This window comes from Salminus brasiliensis, chromosome 17 (assembly GCF_030463535.1).
Source record: "Salminus brasiliensis chromosome 17, fSalBra1.hap2, whole genome shotgun sequence".
NCBI lineage: Eukaryota > Metazoa > Chordata > Actinopteri > Characiformes > Bryconidae > Salminus > Salminus brasiliensis.
The window spans coordinates 24,090,047-24,106,517 of NC_132894.1; the positions used below are offsets into that span (position 1 = coordinate 24,090,047).

The 16,471-nt window shown below is 39.5% G+C and overlaps 1 protein-coding gene across 3 annotated transcripts in view; it reads left to right on the forward strand.

Moving 5' to 3' along the window:
* Positions 1-7,125, forward strand: part of armh3 (armadillo like helical domain containing 3) — a 70,046-nt gene extending 62,921 nt beyond the window's left edge. For all 3 annotated transcript variants that reach the window (XM_072661008.1, XM_072661007.1, XM_072661009.1), the window contains exons 25-26: positions 3,040-3,156; positions 5,902-7,125. In XM_072661008.1, the coding sequence (XP_072517109.1) occupies positions 3,040-3,156; positions 5,902-5,994 (210 nt within the window). In that variant the 3' untranslated portion in view covers positions 5,995-7,125. The remainder of the gene's footprint in view (positions 1-3,039; positions 3,157-5,901) is intronic.
* The last annotated feature ends 9,346 nt before the right edge of the window (positions 7,126-16,471 follow it).

The following is a 16,471-nucleotide window of genomic DNA, read 5'->3' on the forward strand; positions in this document are numbered from 1 at the left end:
CTATTACTTTCCTATTTTTTACTTCAGCTTAATGCTTCTTTTAAATATACATATACTTTTATTTTCTTACAGTACGATTGCGTAATAATAATGCATTGGTTCACTGTCATTTCTGTTAGGGTCACTTAAATAGAGGTCATATCTTCTGGGAAAAAATAAATCACTAATTCGATTTTTTTTCTTTCTTTCACAGTGCATGTGAATAGTAGAAACGGACTAATCAATGTTTTTATGGCCAATAATGTTTGCTGATTGTCTTTCAGCACTGACAACTGATCAACAAAATATGAATGAATGAGGAACGTAGTTGCATGATGAACTGCAGCGTCCTATGACCTCACGCAGAGCTGCAGCAGCTGTCAAAATATGTATCATTTAATCTGACCAGGTCTCAGGATCAGCTAAAATAAGAGTGTGGGAAAGTGAGTGCCAGGGTTTTAGGGCAGCGTATGTGTTCTAGCCTACTGTATCAAACAACAAGGCAAGTGTTTATACTGTTTTTGATGTGTCTAAAATGTACAGCGCTAAATTTTATTCAGTGCTTTTTTTTTTTTTTTTTTGTTATACCGTTTTTACACTGTATAAAATAGTGTGTGCGTGTGTATATAAATAGGCTTAATGCTAACATATAAAAGTCCATCAATACCCTATAATGAGAAAGTGAAAAATGAATTTCGCATTGATTAATCACTAACACTTGCAATTGGCTCTGAGGGTTTCCTATTTTTACCTGATCATCTTTGAGATGTTTCTACACCTTGATTGAAGATTATCTGAATAAGATTCTCTGGTCTGATGAAACGAAGATGAAAGCTCGGACAGGGAGACTGGTCAGAGGAAGAGCTAAATGGAGCAAAATTCAGAGATATTCTTAGTGAAAACATGATCCAGAGCACTCTGTAATGATGCTAACCACACAGCAGAGAGACCTGAAAATGACACTCAACCAACTATTTCCAGAGAGGATCTACAGAGAAGAATAGCAGAAATCCCCAAATCCATGTGTGCTAACCTTGTGGCATTGTGGAAGACTGAACGCTGTAACCAAGATGAGATCAGCGGCCCAGTTGACGCTAGGCTGGCCCAATCACATTATTAAACACCAATTCCTTTCACATTGGTCCTGCCTACGTAATACATTGGGGGAAAAAAAGTCAGAGCAAGAGTTTGTTTCCTAAGCAACCCTTAAAACACGCTGGTCTGCGGCCCATTGGTTATTTTCTTTACTTACAACGTAAGTAACGTTATCTATTAGGATATTCTGAGATGGAGAGAAAATGCAATGGAGGCGCAGAGAAACTGCAAGAAAAAAAGAAAGCAAACGCTACCAAATGTGCCAAAATTACAGAATGCAATGCAAATTAGAAAAAAACAACCAGATAGCGCTTTTTATACTAGGATGAGATGGAGACGTTCGATGTTAAAATATGCAGCTTTGTGTCTCTTTAGAAGATAATAAAATATTTGTAGCCGTATTTGTAAAGCCACCACTCTCCAACAGGAGTCAGCGGGCAGCATTCTGATTTTGTTATTAGGCTATTATTTGTTTAACTAGTAGTTGTTTGGGGCAGTTTTATGTAGCCTAGGTGGCTAGACAATGTATGCTACAATGAAAGAAAATCATCTTTTTAAAATTACATTTTGTTCATTGCAAGTGTTATGCCAGTGCAGCGGTCAGTGCAGATTCTGTGTCACACTTTTGTATAATTGGAAAATACATAATTTACCTTTATGAATTATAATGATCTTTATAGGAGAAAATTATGGTCTACTGTATCAAAAGCTACACTAAGGTTAAGTAACAGGAACAGGGATATGCAGCCTTGATCGGAGACAAGATGATGATCAGTTGTTGTCTTACCTAGGGCTGTCTCAGCGCTATGTTGCATCTAGAAAAGTTCCAAATGGAAAAAAGCCCCAAAAAAAACACACCTGATTTAAATTCAATTAAGCATGCATTCCATACGCTGAAGGGAAAAAGTAAGGGAACAAGGCCTCAAAACAAGTGAGCTGAAGATGGCTGCATTAGAGGCTTGGTAAAGCATCACCATGATACTCAGCATATGGTAATTAAAAAATGGAAAAAACTGTAAGGTTATGCTTACCTTGCGCTTTTCCAATATCTAGTAATGCTGTACAAATCAACACACTATTACCAACCAACACACACCGGTGAGAAACAGCAGCCAATTTTGCCCAGCGTTCTCTCAGCCGGAAACGACCATCCACCAGTGCTGTTTTCAAAAAAGTTTTCTTAGGCACCAAAATCACATGCTGATGCCATTACTATCTATTCTTCGTGGTTTATTGTATAAATTTCGGTTGCTATAATATATCCTGTCTCAGGCAAAGAGATGAGGATGGATGGAAAGGACTAACTAAAGCAGTTGAAAGGAGGTTGAAATTTTTTTTTATGTAGTTTTAGGTGCTTTTGACATTCTGAAATGCTGAATCTTATCTGAAAAGTTCTCTGCACTATGCTCTCCCAGAATTCTGGTTTTGCTCACAGCCGTTGTTAGGTGGGCCACTACTCATCCTGCCTAGTGTCTCTGAAATCCATTAAAAAATCCTTTCAAACACATCTATAAAGAGATTGTAAACGGCTGTAAAGGTGATTCTGCTAAAAGTAAAGACGGAGTTAAATCTCTTCTTTGGTGCTGCTCCTAATCACTGTAGTTCTATTTTATTACACTGACTGTTCTGTAATGATTATTAGTTCATAGAATTACCCCAACTGGTTAAATCAACCAACTGGTTTACTTGCATAGCTGCTTCCTGAATGGGTCATCTAAGAAAAAAAAAAAACGGATTGAGCATAGGTACTCAATGAGGATCTAGGAACACATTTTTTTGCAAATGTATTTTAGCATGTTAGAGTTTTTGAAATATTGAACTGAATTACTCTAAACCCTGGCACAATTTTTTCCTCACCAATTTCATTGTCACCATTAATTACCTGTTTGAACAACATGTTTTGTATGCTTCTTGATGCACAGTATTATGGATCAAAAACCATCTCTTCAACTTGGTGTCTTATAGGTCCTGGAAGTGGTACGCTCCAACTATGACACACTAACCTTAAAGCTGCAGGATGGCTTAGACCAGTTTGAGCGCTATTCAGAGCAGCCAAAAGAGACTGCTTTCTTCAAAGAACTGGTAAGGGGTGCTGGAGATGCAAAAAGAAAACATTAATACATTAATTATGACAAAAGTATATTTTATTACACAATTCCAAACATAGAGGCTTACTAGTCAGGGAAGAAGAGATCAGAGCATGGACTTCAAGAAGAACAAAAATCACTGCAGCACTCCACCAATCTGAGCTTCATGGTAGAGTGGCCAGACAGAAGCCTCGCCTCACGTATAAAAGTCCCTAAAGGACAATTAGACTGTGAGAAACAAGATTCCATGGTCTAATACCAACCCTACAATGAGAGCGTCATGCTGTGGGGGTGTTTTTCAGCAGCTGAAATAGGGAGACTGTTCAGGGTTGAGGGAAAACTGGACAAAGCAAAGTACAGAGATATTTTTTAGAACGAAAAAAAGAATTTTAGCGCTTTAGACCTCAGACTGGGCTGAAGGTTCACCTTCACAGACATGGACCCTAAGCGCATCAACAACACAGGAGTGGCTTTGGGACAGCTATGTGAATGTCCTTGAGTGGCCCAGCCAGAGCCCTGACTTAAACCCAATCTCTGGAGAGCCCAGAAAATCCATGTTGGCGTCACATGCACAGCGCAATGCTCAGTTTCTCTTCAGCTAAAAGCTGAAGCTAAACCCACAACAGATATCAGTTCCCAGCATTTTTCTCGCTAATGTTCGTTTTTTGCTGAATAAAATGGATGAGCTGCAACTCTGGACTACAACGCAGAGGTGGCTCAGGGAGTCTCAACTGCTCATTGGTAACATCCCCAGGAGCACCATGGAGCTGGGGACACTGTGTGTTTTGATGAGACAGGGTGGCAGAGGACTCCGGTAAGAGTAAAGAAGGGGGTCTGTACATTTATGTAAACAAATCATGGTGTACATACTCTACTGTAACTGAAAGACATTGCTCTGCTAACACAGAGTTCTAACAGAGTATAAGTAAGTGCAGACCCTTCTATTTATTGAGATGTCCCCCACCTGGGACAGTTTGATCACCTTTCATTGTTCCTGCTTCACACTCCCACCGCTCTGGGTGTGTGTGTGTGTGTACTCACTGCCCCTAACACGTGTGTGTGTGTGAGTGTGAGTGTGTGTTCACTACCAGATGGGTTAAATGCGGAGGACACATTTCGCTGTACAGTGACAAATACGTGCACCTTTACCTTTACCTTTACACTCCCAAGTATGTGCCACTCTTGTGAAAACATCAACAAGGACTGTTAAAGTGTGGTCAGAAAGTGCTATTTTCTTTCTAAAACATCGGTTTTAGAACACTAACTGGAGTATGTTCTCTTCTCAAGCCACTATGGACTTTCACAGACACTTGGACACATACACCTCATCTGTTATGAACCACTGGATGAATGCCTACTGCTGAAGGCATGTGACACTGCTTTCAGAGGGGGTGATGCTGAGGCCTACAGCACAGCCAGGGCAAACCTGAAAAAAGGCATTAGGAAAGCCAGGCTCCGTCTTAAATTTTCTGTGAATGCACGGAAATCTGTGGCCCTAATGACATTCTTGGACGTGTTCTCAGAGTGTGTGCTGGACAGCTATCCCAGGTTTTCACTTAACCTTTTCAATCTGTCAGTGGCCCAGGCTGTTGTTCCCTCATGCTGAAAGACCACCACCATCATACCAGTTGCAAAGTGCTTTTGCAATAAAGTGCTTTGAGAAACTACTTCTCCGTCATCTGAAGGCAGGGGTTCCACAGACACTGGAACATTACCAGTTTGCTTACTGCTTAAACAGATTGACTGAGGACGCAATCTCCACTGCCCTAAATTCTGCCATCACCTATCTGGACAATAATAACAGCTACATCAGAATGCTATTCAGGTTCTAGCTTCAAGTTCTTGAAAAAACACATCTCTAAGGATCTTTCTTGGACTAACAACGCTTTCTGTCAGATTACAAAGTTAACATCTGTCTGTAAATTAGCGTCCATATAGTATTAACGACTCTTAGTGCAAAATCAAGCTACCTACTGGCCCCGTAATGACATTTTAGAGTTTTATGACTCCTTTATGCACCTTGTCATCTGCTTATTGACTGGTTTTGCTAGGACCGCCAGATCTGGCTCCAGGCTCAAATACATATACAACTTTCTATCTAAGGGCATCTTGCAGTTTGGTAATCCTACTCACTTCAACAAGCAAACCAAATATCTGAGGTTTAAATAGGATAGATTCTTTCGAAATTCTGATGTGGTGCACCTGCTTCTAACTGTAGGCTTTTTAAGTAGTAATAAATGTGGGGTGTCAAATGTTAAAACTCTGTTTAAATGTTAGACAAAGACACTTCATTAACTAGTTCTAAAGAACATTTGTTAATTAACAAGCATTTCCCAAAAACCTCCATGAGTACACTGTGAACTCACTCAAAGGTTAGCAATTAGCCCTTTTTTGCTTGTAAGATTAGTAAGATTTAACTAAATGTACTGTACAAGCAGTTTGAATTTGAGGTCCAATGAGATATTCCTTATTGCTTAGGACAATTTCATCATATAAGCCTATTTTTGGTATTGCACTGGTTACATTTGTAGTATTTGTTATATATTGTGGATGTGTTTGGCTGTTTGATTAGATTTATAAAATAAATATGTTTACAACTATATACTACAGCTGATACACATTTGCCTATAACCATGCCTTTTGTGGAGAATTTACAATGTGATTTAGGATATTTCATAAGGTGCATCGCATCTAAAAACTGTAATCTAACCTCTCTTTATCTTCTCATTCTGTCTTGCAGGTGCGTTCAATCAGCATGAATGTGCGAAAAAATGTGTCTCCGAATACTCTGAGTCAGGATGTTCTTTTAAAGGAGTTTTCCTCTATATCCTGATGAAGTTAAAGCCCTACAGATATCTCATTGTATTTGTAACTTCTAATTTCATGGTCTGTGTTTAATATTGCTCGCAATCATACTGGCCTGAACCCCCTGATCTATGTATGTTTACAGTTGTGGTCAGAAGTTAACGTGGACCTATGGACCTAAATGTCAGGTATTCAATCTGTTCTTTTTCTGGACCAGAATTGGTGTACAATAGAAGAGAATATAATAGTTCTTTAATTAAAAAAAGACAATAACGTGTGTATAAATACACAGTACATTACACACAGAACATCTTTTTTTTATTGAAAATGCCCCAGAAAAAGAACACTTAAAAGAAAGAACTAAAAATCCAGTTTTGGCATGACATTTATGTTCATAAGTGTGTGTAAATTACCGACCACACCTGTGTGAGCTTTTCAATATGTGTATATGTGTATTCTACTCGTCTGTAGTATTTAGTTTGTTTTATATATCTATATAGCATTTATTGGCTTGGCTTTTGGTTTCCAACTAATGTTTTCTGGTTTATGTGCCACAAATTATGTAATGTTGCATATTTCTTTTTTTATGCATACTTATAAATATTTGCATGAATATGGAATAAAACTTGAACATTTAAAGCATCTTAAGTCAATATGTTGAGTATATTACCATTTTTCTGTCATTTTTAATTTATAGCAGAAATTTAGTTTTGCTTTCAAAGGGACATGGGGGAATGTCACTGTCACTGGTTATGGGCATTGATGAGATCCATGGCGGCACCACCTCAACTCTCAACTTACAGGACCTAACATCTTGGTGCCAGAAAGCACAGGATGCCTTCAGAGGTCTTGCCCCGAATGGTCAGATCTTATGTAGCAGCACAAGGAGGACCTATTCAATATTAAGCAGGTGGTATTAATGTTATGGCTGATGTGTGTATAATATGTATTTCAAATGATCAGAACATTGGCAGATGTACAGTGGATTTACATCCTTTTACATATGTAATTGCCTATGGTTTATTAGGAAACATAACAATAAAAACATAGTAGTAGGTAATAGATGTACACTTTTTCTTTGTCTATGTGGTCGGCTGTAATATCGTAAGTCGACTTTTCAGTAAAAGCTTTTTGCTTACACATCCATGGCAATGTAAAATTTGTTTGACTGAACATTTCTGACCCTGTAGTCAAAGTGAACTTTGTCATTTAGACTAACAAAATGATTACAGATTGATGAATGATTACAATGATTTTTGTTATTTTTGGTTGTTTGTTTTGGCTCAGCTAGAGGGTGGATAGCCTATCGCAGTCAAGTCAGTTTGCAGGGTAGGCAGCAGGTACAGCTTCAAACACAGACAACCACTCGCCAATTAAAGTCACAGCTCAAGTGTAAAAGTCCCCATATTTATAAGCCTAGTCACAGGGCCAAGCTTGTCATGGCCTTGTGTCCTGTTCTTATCCTCGCTTCTAACTCCAGACTTAACCCCACCCTAGCCCCAGCACTAGCCCATCTTTAGTTTAATCTCAATGACCGTCTGTATACTTGCCTGCTAGGTCCTCACACCCAGATCGTGATTGTTACCCTTGAAAGTATAGCCATAGAAAGTGGGCCATGAATTCCAGGACGTAATGCTAAGAACAGCTGCACAGCTAGCTAGTCTTGGAAAGTGGATTGGAGACCCAAAGATAAAAACTTGTGGACTGAGGCGCATGCACCAATGTGTTTTCTAGTGTATTTAAAACCGCTTGAGCAGACTCTGAGGCAAGACCAGATTACGACACCCCCCGCCATTAATTATATAATGTCATTTGAAAAAGTTAGGACTCCCTATATAATAACCCTTCTCAACCACCTCAACCCTACTTTTCTGGCCTAGACTAGAATGTAACATATTGGGGGCTCATAAGCTTTTAGTGTGTGGTGGTGGTGTTGGTTGGTGTGGTTGGTGGTTTTCTTGGCACTTGCTTGGTAGGCATGTTGCTTTTTTTGTTGTTGTTTGGTTTTGCTGTTTGTAATCTCTTGTTTGGGCATCCTTTTTATTTTTATTCATTGATTGATTGATTGATTGGGTAAGAGTGGGTGAGGTGTGTGGTTGTTCTTGGACGTGGCTGAGTTTTATCATAAGACCGTATTCTCTTCTGTAACTGTGAGATTCAGGTTTGCTTTTACTGTCTGCGTCCAAGTTATTTAATTGCTTACAGTACAGTGTGGAACAAAAAGAAGGATGAGCTCAAGAGCGTTGCTTGCAATTCTGTTCCTAAAGTCGTATAACATCGGGGTGTTGTGTGCTGCTCTCTTTCATCCTTTTATTTTAGGTAGTTTTGTTGCTTTGTCTGACAAAATCAAGTATTGTACACCTGTTAGGATCCTGAGAGATACAGGAGCAGCTCAGTCTTTCATTTCTAGTAAGGTGCTTAACTTTAAAGGAGCCTATTAAATCAGGCCTCTTCTGTCTGTCTATGAACTAACCCTGCCTGTGAATTGTGCTGAGCAGGTGTCTGCTCAGGAGGTTGATCCTTTACTGTTAAAGTAGTATAGTAACTTGTGTCGTGTGTGTGTGTGTCAGATTGCTGTAAAACGTAATCAAGTTATTTCCCCAGCACCGTTGTGCCCCATATCTGTGGTAGGTGAGGTCTTTCAGTATCTGTTGTTAGGCTAAGTTGGTCCTCTCCCGAAAACTGAAAATGGTAATCCGTATCTGCTTACTATCATGTTTTCCAAGTGCTCCAAGAGCTGAACATTGAGCATCGCACTTAATTGGCATTTCACCCTGAATCTCAAGGAGCTCTTCCCATCAGACTATAAAAACTCATTTTGTTCTGAGTCTGAGATTAAACTTGCTAGGTCGGCCTGATACCATTCTGTGTAGTATAAATCTGCTTTTTCTATACCTTCTGTGTTATGGTACGTGATGCTAAATGTGCATTGTATCCACTACCCGCTATACAATGGATTTAATGGAAAAAGTAGCGTGTTGAACTGTTCTGTTTGTGCACCTTAAATGTTACTTTTATTCTGTAACAATGGGGAAAAAAGTTTAATTTGTAATTACCTATACCTCAGAACAACACTATTTTCAGCTTTGGCCTGAGAGACCATCTTACCATCCCCTCAGCTTCATTAGGTAAAATATCATAACAGTTTGAATGACAATGAATACATCTTTTTTTTGTTGATTTCTACTATAAAAAATAGAAAATAAGCAGTTTTTTTCTTCCTGTAAAGATGGCAATTTGAAGGTATTGTGGGTGACAGTAAGCGGGAACCTCTGCTGTTTGGATACCTAGGGGAAGTTTGTTCCACCACTTCAGTGCCAGGACAGGACAGAAAAAGGATGCTTGTCTTCTGTGGATCTTAAGGGATGGCGGATTAAGCCGAGCTGTACTTGAAGCTCGAAGGGCTCTTGGTGCAGATCGGCTTTTGACCAATTCCAGCCAGGTGCTGCTTATCAATTGCATTAAGGAAGCAGGAGAAAACCTGCCCCAAGGTGCTGTCTCTGCTCTTCAGGACTGTTTTGAGCACACTGATTGGGAGATGTTCAGGGAAGCAGCAACCTCTGGTGTTTCCATCCACCTGGAGGAGTATACAGAGTCACCTACCTAGCATATGTTTTTACGGACATCTTCATCATCTTGCTGAGCACTGCAGTCATCCCAACATGCTTCAAAACCTCCACCATTATCCCTGTGCCAAAGAAGTCCACTGCTTCCTGCCTCAATGACTGCAGTGCCATTACACTCACTCCCATCATCATCATGTGCTTGAGAGGCTTGTCATGAGGCACATTAAAGGCCAGTTCCCTTGACAATAAAGACACCTATGTAAGAATGCTGTTCATAGACTTCAGTTCAGCATTCAACACCATTATCCCTCAGCACCTTGTCGGAAAACTAAGCATACTGGGCCTAAACACCTCACTGTGTAGCTGGGTCCTGGATTTCCTGACTGATAGATCACAATCAACAACAACATCATCTCCAGTACCACTATACTGAGTACTGGTGCCCCTCCAAGGCTGTGTGCTAAGTACAACACATCACATCACAAATATGCAGATGATACCAGTAGTGGGCCTTATTACCAAGAACAACCAGACAACATACAGAGAGGAGGTGCAGCAGCTAACGGTCTGGTGCAGAACCAACAACTTGTCTCTAAATGTGGTCAAAGCTAAAGAGATGGGTGTTGACTTCAGAAGAGTGCAAGGCAACCACACCCCCCTGAACATCAATGGCTCTGTTGTGGAAATTGTCCAGAGCACCATGTTCACATCACAGAGAACCTCACGTGGTCCCTCAACACCAGCTCCATAGCCAAGAAAGCCCAGCAGCGCCTCTACTTCCTGCAGAGAGTGAGGAAAGCTCATCTTCCTCCTCCAATCCTCACCATGTTCTACAGAGGGACTGTGGAGAGCATCCTGAGCAGCTGCATTATCATCAGGGTTTGGGAATCGCAATGCCTCAGACCGCAAGTCCCTACAGCGAATAGTGAGGTCAGCTGAGAAGATCATAGTGGTCTCTCTCTCCTCTGTCACAGACTTTCACACTGCATGCTGCACCTGTAAGGCAATCAGCATTGTGAAGGACCCCACTTATCCCTCACATGGACTTTTTTCACAGCTGCCATCTGGCAGAAGCTACAGGAGCATCCGTGCTGTAACTGCACGATTCTGCAATTGCTTTGTCCCACAAGCAGTAAGACTTTTAAACTCTGAGATTGAACTGAGATTGAACTAAACCTCCTATCCCCACCACTACCCATGGCATTTTAATCTGTCTGCATCCTATTTATCTTATTTATATATTCTATACCACAGAAAAAGCTTGTGAGAAACTTACAGCAGGACAGAGTCTCATGCAACAGGACAATAAATGTACCAGCAAATATATAACAGAATGGCTAAAAAAGCAAAGAATCAAGGTGTCGCAAAGGCCCAGTCCAGACCTCTCTTCAATTGAAATGCTGTGCATAAACGAATGCCCACAAATCTCAATGAACTAGAAAACATTGTAAATTGTAAATTCATCCAGAATGATGTGAGAGAAAAATAAATAAAGCCATGCAGAAAAACATTACTTCCATTATTAAGTTATTTCTGGTAAAGGGGTGTCTAGATGCGATTGATTCATAGGGTGCACATAGTTTTTCATACATGGCTTTGTCATTTAGGCGTTCTTGTTAAATAATGACAGTGGAACCTGTTGTGTTATCATAATAATGTATTTACATAATTTTAAGATCTTCTAAGGAGCATTTTTATGTCCTGATACAGAAGACCATGAAATGTCTTCTTTCCATGACTATTGTTGTGAAAAAATCAATCAATCAAATACTCGGACACAGAGCCTTTGAGTAACATTTATTGAGAGCAACAAGCATTTAGATGCAAGTTATGGATGGTTCTGCTTTCAGACAGAGAAAACTGGGTTATATATGATTCGTTGGGGCGCGTCTTTCCCCTATATGGTTATAAGATGATTATAAGTGATATTATTGGCGCATTAGACAAACTCTGTGTGGATCAGACTAAGTCTAGAATGGAGAAGATATAGCAATGAAGAGACATTTTCCCGTGCTCCCATTGTCTTCAGGAGGAGGAGGAGGTAATGGTAGAATCTCCTGTTCATCCTGAAGGCTTCCATCCTGATCATCATCAGAATCAATGTATAAACTGTTAAATGTGGAGATAAGGTCACATACAGGTTCCCGCTGTGTGACAAATGAACCAGCTATAAAATCTGGGTTTACCTTTTACATCCACTGCCTCAGGGTTTGACATGGCCATGACAAAACTGTTTATATGGTTGATAAGCACAGGATTCAGACAGCATTTCTATCTCTACAGTTAAACAGACAAGTTTGTTTCCCTGGTTTCACATAAATAAATCTGCATCATATGTGACTTTAAATTAGTTTTTGATGGAAATTTGTCAAAATGTCAGAATGGACTCTCAGAATGTCAATTTTGGCAAAAATGTGTAAAGGAAGATCTTGAATGATGTGTTCAGATATTCAGGCAATGGCACTGTTTGTTAATGACAGAACAACGTGATGTCCTACAAGCTTAAGTTGAGCTGCTTGAAGAAGCTGCTTGATGTTGCTTGAGTCTGATGTGACAACCAGACTGCAGAAATGTCTCTCACTGTTCCCATCTGCTGCTGTTGGAGCCCTGGCCCACTGTTTGCCCAGAGGGGGGTAAGCAGTGGGGGTTAGTTTTAACTAAAGTGACGTTAGGTGGCGAGGGTTTACTCAGGATTAAGATTAATTATTTTTGAGTATCACATTTACTGCACTCCCAGTAAAGGCCTGGACTCATGTTAGATAGGAAAAGACAAATTGCCAAACAATGTATTGTTTTTGTGTTTGTGTGTGTTTTTCAAGAAATCTAAAAATCAATGATAATGTGAGGCTGGAAGGTACCAAAACTGAAGATCGGTGAGGATCTATTTGGTATGATCTGACCTCATAAAATGTTGTTGGACTATTGGGGGTGGACATGATGTAGCAAGAAGGCTTAGTAGATGTGGCTAACTTCAGGCCTCACTGAAGTTAGCCACATCTACGCCTTTTATTTAGTTTTTGTGCTGTTCTTTTTTTTTACAGAAGAGACCTCTTTTTTCTTGTTTTTGGACATGGACATTGGGACAAACTACACACAGCAACTCAAACCATGGACTTCCATCGTTCAGACTTTCCTTTGACAAGTCAACATCCAAGATTATAAACTGTATTCAGAAACAATGACATCTGAAGAACAAACAGCCTGGTGAGAGCTATCCAACTCCTATATTTTGTTCCCATTTACTCTCAGTATGTACCCATAAAATAACTGGTGGATGTTTCTATGCTTTGTTTTTCCAGTGGCTATAGGGATATAGTGAACTGAATATAGCACTGTTGGTTGATGGTCTATACATTGATTCTAATGATGGAAGCCTTCAGGATGAACAGGAGCTTTTACCACCACCACCACCTCCTCCTCCTTCTGTAGAAAACCACAAGTCCAGCGAGCTAATGGAAAAAGTAGCAAATCCTGAAGAGAAGTTAATAAATAATGGAAGACATACAAAGTCGCCTTCACTGTGCTGAGATGCAGGTAAGGGATCTGCATGCTATGATTGAGAATCAAAGGTGTACCATAGAGAAAATGGTCACATACACAAAGTTGAAAGAGAATTCCGTTCAGCAAAATCTGGAAAATCAACTATAGGATTCAGGCGATTTCCTATCACAAACCCAGCTTACCTATGTAACTGTTACACGACCCAAGTCCAGGGTCGGTGTAAACAGATTAAATGCCTGTAAACAGGGTGACACAAATTAGACACAAAGAAACACGGCTTGATTATGTTGCTGCCTCTGGAATCTGAGCTTTTATTAAACCATCCTTTTAACAGTCTCTGTCTCGTGCTTTTGTCAGTATCGCTTTATAGTGTTAATCCGTATCAATAATAATAATTTGAAATATCATAATAGAGACAGTTATATAGACATACTATTTTTAGATTTTGCCGAACTCTGCTGAATTCTCTTTCAACTTTGTATATTTTCTCTTTATATATATTCAAAAACCTACAAAAATGTATGTCTGGAAATCACACATTCTGCATTTTACCATGCTCCTTCGTAACAGAGGCCTAAGGCTACATTCCATGCGGACATGTGTAACTAACTTGGTTATGTATTACCATGTTTAAACACTTTTAGTGTAGGAGACAAATATTCACTCAGCAGATGTATTAATAGCTTTACAGAATCTTGTACATATGTTGTCCGTTTTAAACATTATATACAGGGCCACAAGAGCAGAGAAATAGATTAAAGGCTAACAGGCTAACATTTGAAACAAATGGGAAAAGAAGAAACGTGGCTTGACCATGTAGCGGCCTCTTGAATCTGAGAAGCAGAGCTATTGGAAGCAGTAATTACTGAACGCCACAGGGCCCCCTACTGGACAACCTAACTAACAACAATGTACGGTTTGAACTCTTCCAGCAGAAGTTCATAGTTTATGCCTTTTAAAATACAGGCCGATGCTAATGAAGTAGGTTTGGGTGCAGTCCTCACTCAGGATTGGGATGGAGCTGAATATGTAATATGTAATTCTTCACAATTGCTGAAAAATGCTGAAAATAACTATTCTGTTTCGGAAAGAGTGTCTGACATTGGTGTGGGCTTTTGAAAAAGTGTTCACATGCTGCTTTGACCTGGGTATTCAACCATCCTCACATCTCACAAGATAGGCCATACAATTAAAGGAGTCTGATTTTAACCTGCACTAGCGTAAATAAGAATGTAAAGTTTTCAGATTCTCTCTCTTGCAGTATGCCTGAAGTTGAGCCTTGTTTCCTGGATACTCACCAAGCTCTTTCACAAGGTAAAGACATATAGATTAGCTGTAAGGAGATCGGAAAGCAACAGTAGGAAGACCCTGCACCTTAACCCCTATGGCAAACCACAAAAAGATAAACAGACAACAGACAGATAAATGGTAGTACCCACCTTGTTAAGACCACAATTCCTGCTCTTTTCCCATGATAACCCCTTGAGCAGTCATCTTGGTCACATGAAAACCTTAAGGAGGTTACTCAGTCTAACTTACTGGCCTGAAATTCGTAAAGATGTATGGATGCACTGCAAACAATGCACTACGTGTCAATGCTACAAACCAACATTGTCCAAATTATCAGGGTTACTCCAATCCCCACCTATAATAAAGCCTGGACATATGTTAGGCATTGACCTCATGGGTCCTTTTCCACACAGCACAACAATGAGCATCTAGTGGTAGTAGTAGATTACTGCAGTAAATGGGTTTAACTATTTCCTATCCGTATAGCCTGAACACCACAGACATCCAGCATTATAACTCACAAAATATTCACCTATTTAACTGCAAAATTGAATCAGACATTCAGATATATCAATTCTGTCTGCCATGAAAGTACAAACCACACATCAGCTGAAATTGCTTTGGGATGCAAGCACAAAGGACCATTAGAACGTCTTGCACAAAAAACACCCAATCCTGACCAGTATTTGAGGTTTTGCAGTGACATCAAACTATTAAATTGAGTTAGCACTAGTGTGAATAAGACACAAGCGCAGCAAGTGAAGTATTACAACACTCAAAAGTAGTATTACAACACGCAAAAAGGAACAATATCAAGAGGATGAACTTGTCTGGTTACATATTCATCCACTGTCTTGGGCAGGAGAATTATATTCATAGTCATCGTCTTGAGTTCATTGTCAAGCATTGGCATATATTACCATGTTTAAATACTTTTAGTGTAGGAGACAAATATTCACTTAGCAGATTAACATTTTCTGTATTCTGCTTTACAGAATCTTATATATATATGTTGTCTGTTTTGATATATAATTATATAATAATTATATACAGGGCCACAAGAGCAGAGAAATAGATTAGAGGCTAACAGGCTAACATTGTTTTACATTGAACTCTATGGGACAAATGCTAACAATGCTAACCAATGCTAATACTGCCTTTTGACAATTACCAGATAAGATATATAACATAGGCTAATATTGCTTGAGTTTTGAATTACACAGCATTTTAACACATACTAAACACTGTTAAACCACAAAATGGCAAGAGATTTTACAAAACATAAACACTGCATATGTCCACCATTTCATGCCTCAGACCCTGAGCGTAAAACATATGGAAGAATTATAAACTTCTGCTTTGCTGAAATGTAACTTGCATATAAAAATACATGTATATACACTCTACTGATTGAGTGAGTGTACATTATGTGTACTTTTTGTGAAGTATTACATGGTCAAACTAGCTAAATGGCAAGGTCCAGCCAAATACATTAAACAACTCAATCCAGTCAGTTACAAAGTTCCTATGCTTGACACACTGGATCAACATGTCATGTTGAAAATAATATTTATTAAAAATATTTTTTTGGCTTAGTGAAGTCTTAAACCAGAGGGGAGGTGTGTGACAGATGTCATGTTTTTTTTCATAGCAATTCCTACGCTATCTACTATGTGGCAGTATATATGGCAGGTTACAAGCCAGGGTAACATGAGATAAATAATTATAATGAGATAATATGAGGTAAACCATGAGGTAGCGAGGAGGCTTAGAGGTTGTGGCTTCAGGCCTCACTGTTATGAAGACCCTTATTTGAGGAACTACAGGTCATACCAGGTAACATGGCAGGGGGATATGTCCGTTCTTTGAAGTCTCTCCACTGGCGTTCCACAAGGCTCTGTGATTGGTCCTCTTCTTTTCTCACTCTATGCTGGCTCTCTTGGTAAAGTAATATCCTCCCATTTATTTTCTTACCACTGCTACGCCGAGGACACTCAACTTCTTTTTTCCCCACCTTCTGACACACAGGTTTCTACCCGCATCTCAGCATGTCTCGCTGATGTCTCTTCTTGGATGGCTTACCAACTCAAATTCAGCTCCAGCAAGACAGAGCTGCTGTACATTCTGGGAACTGCTGGACATCACAGT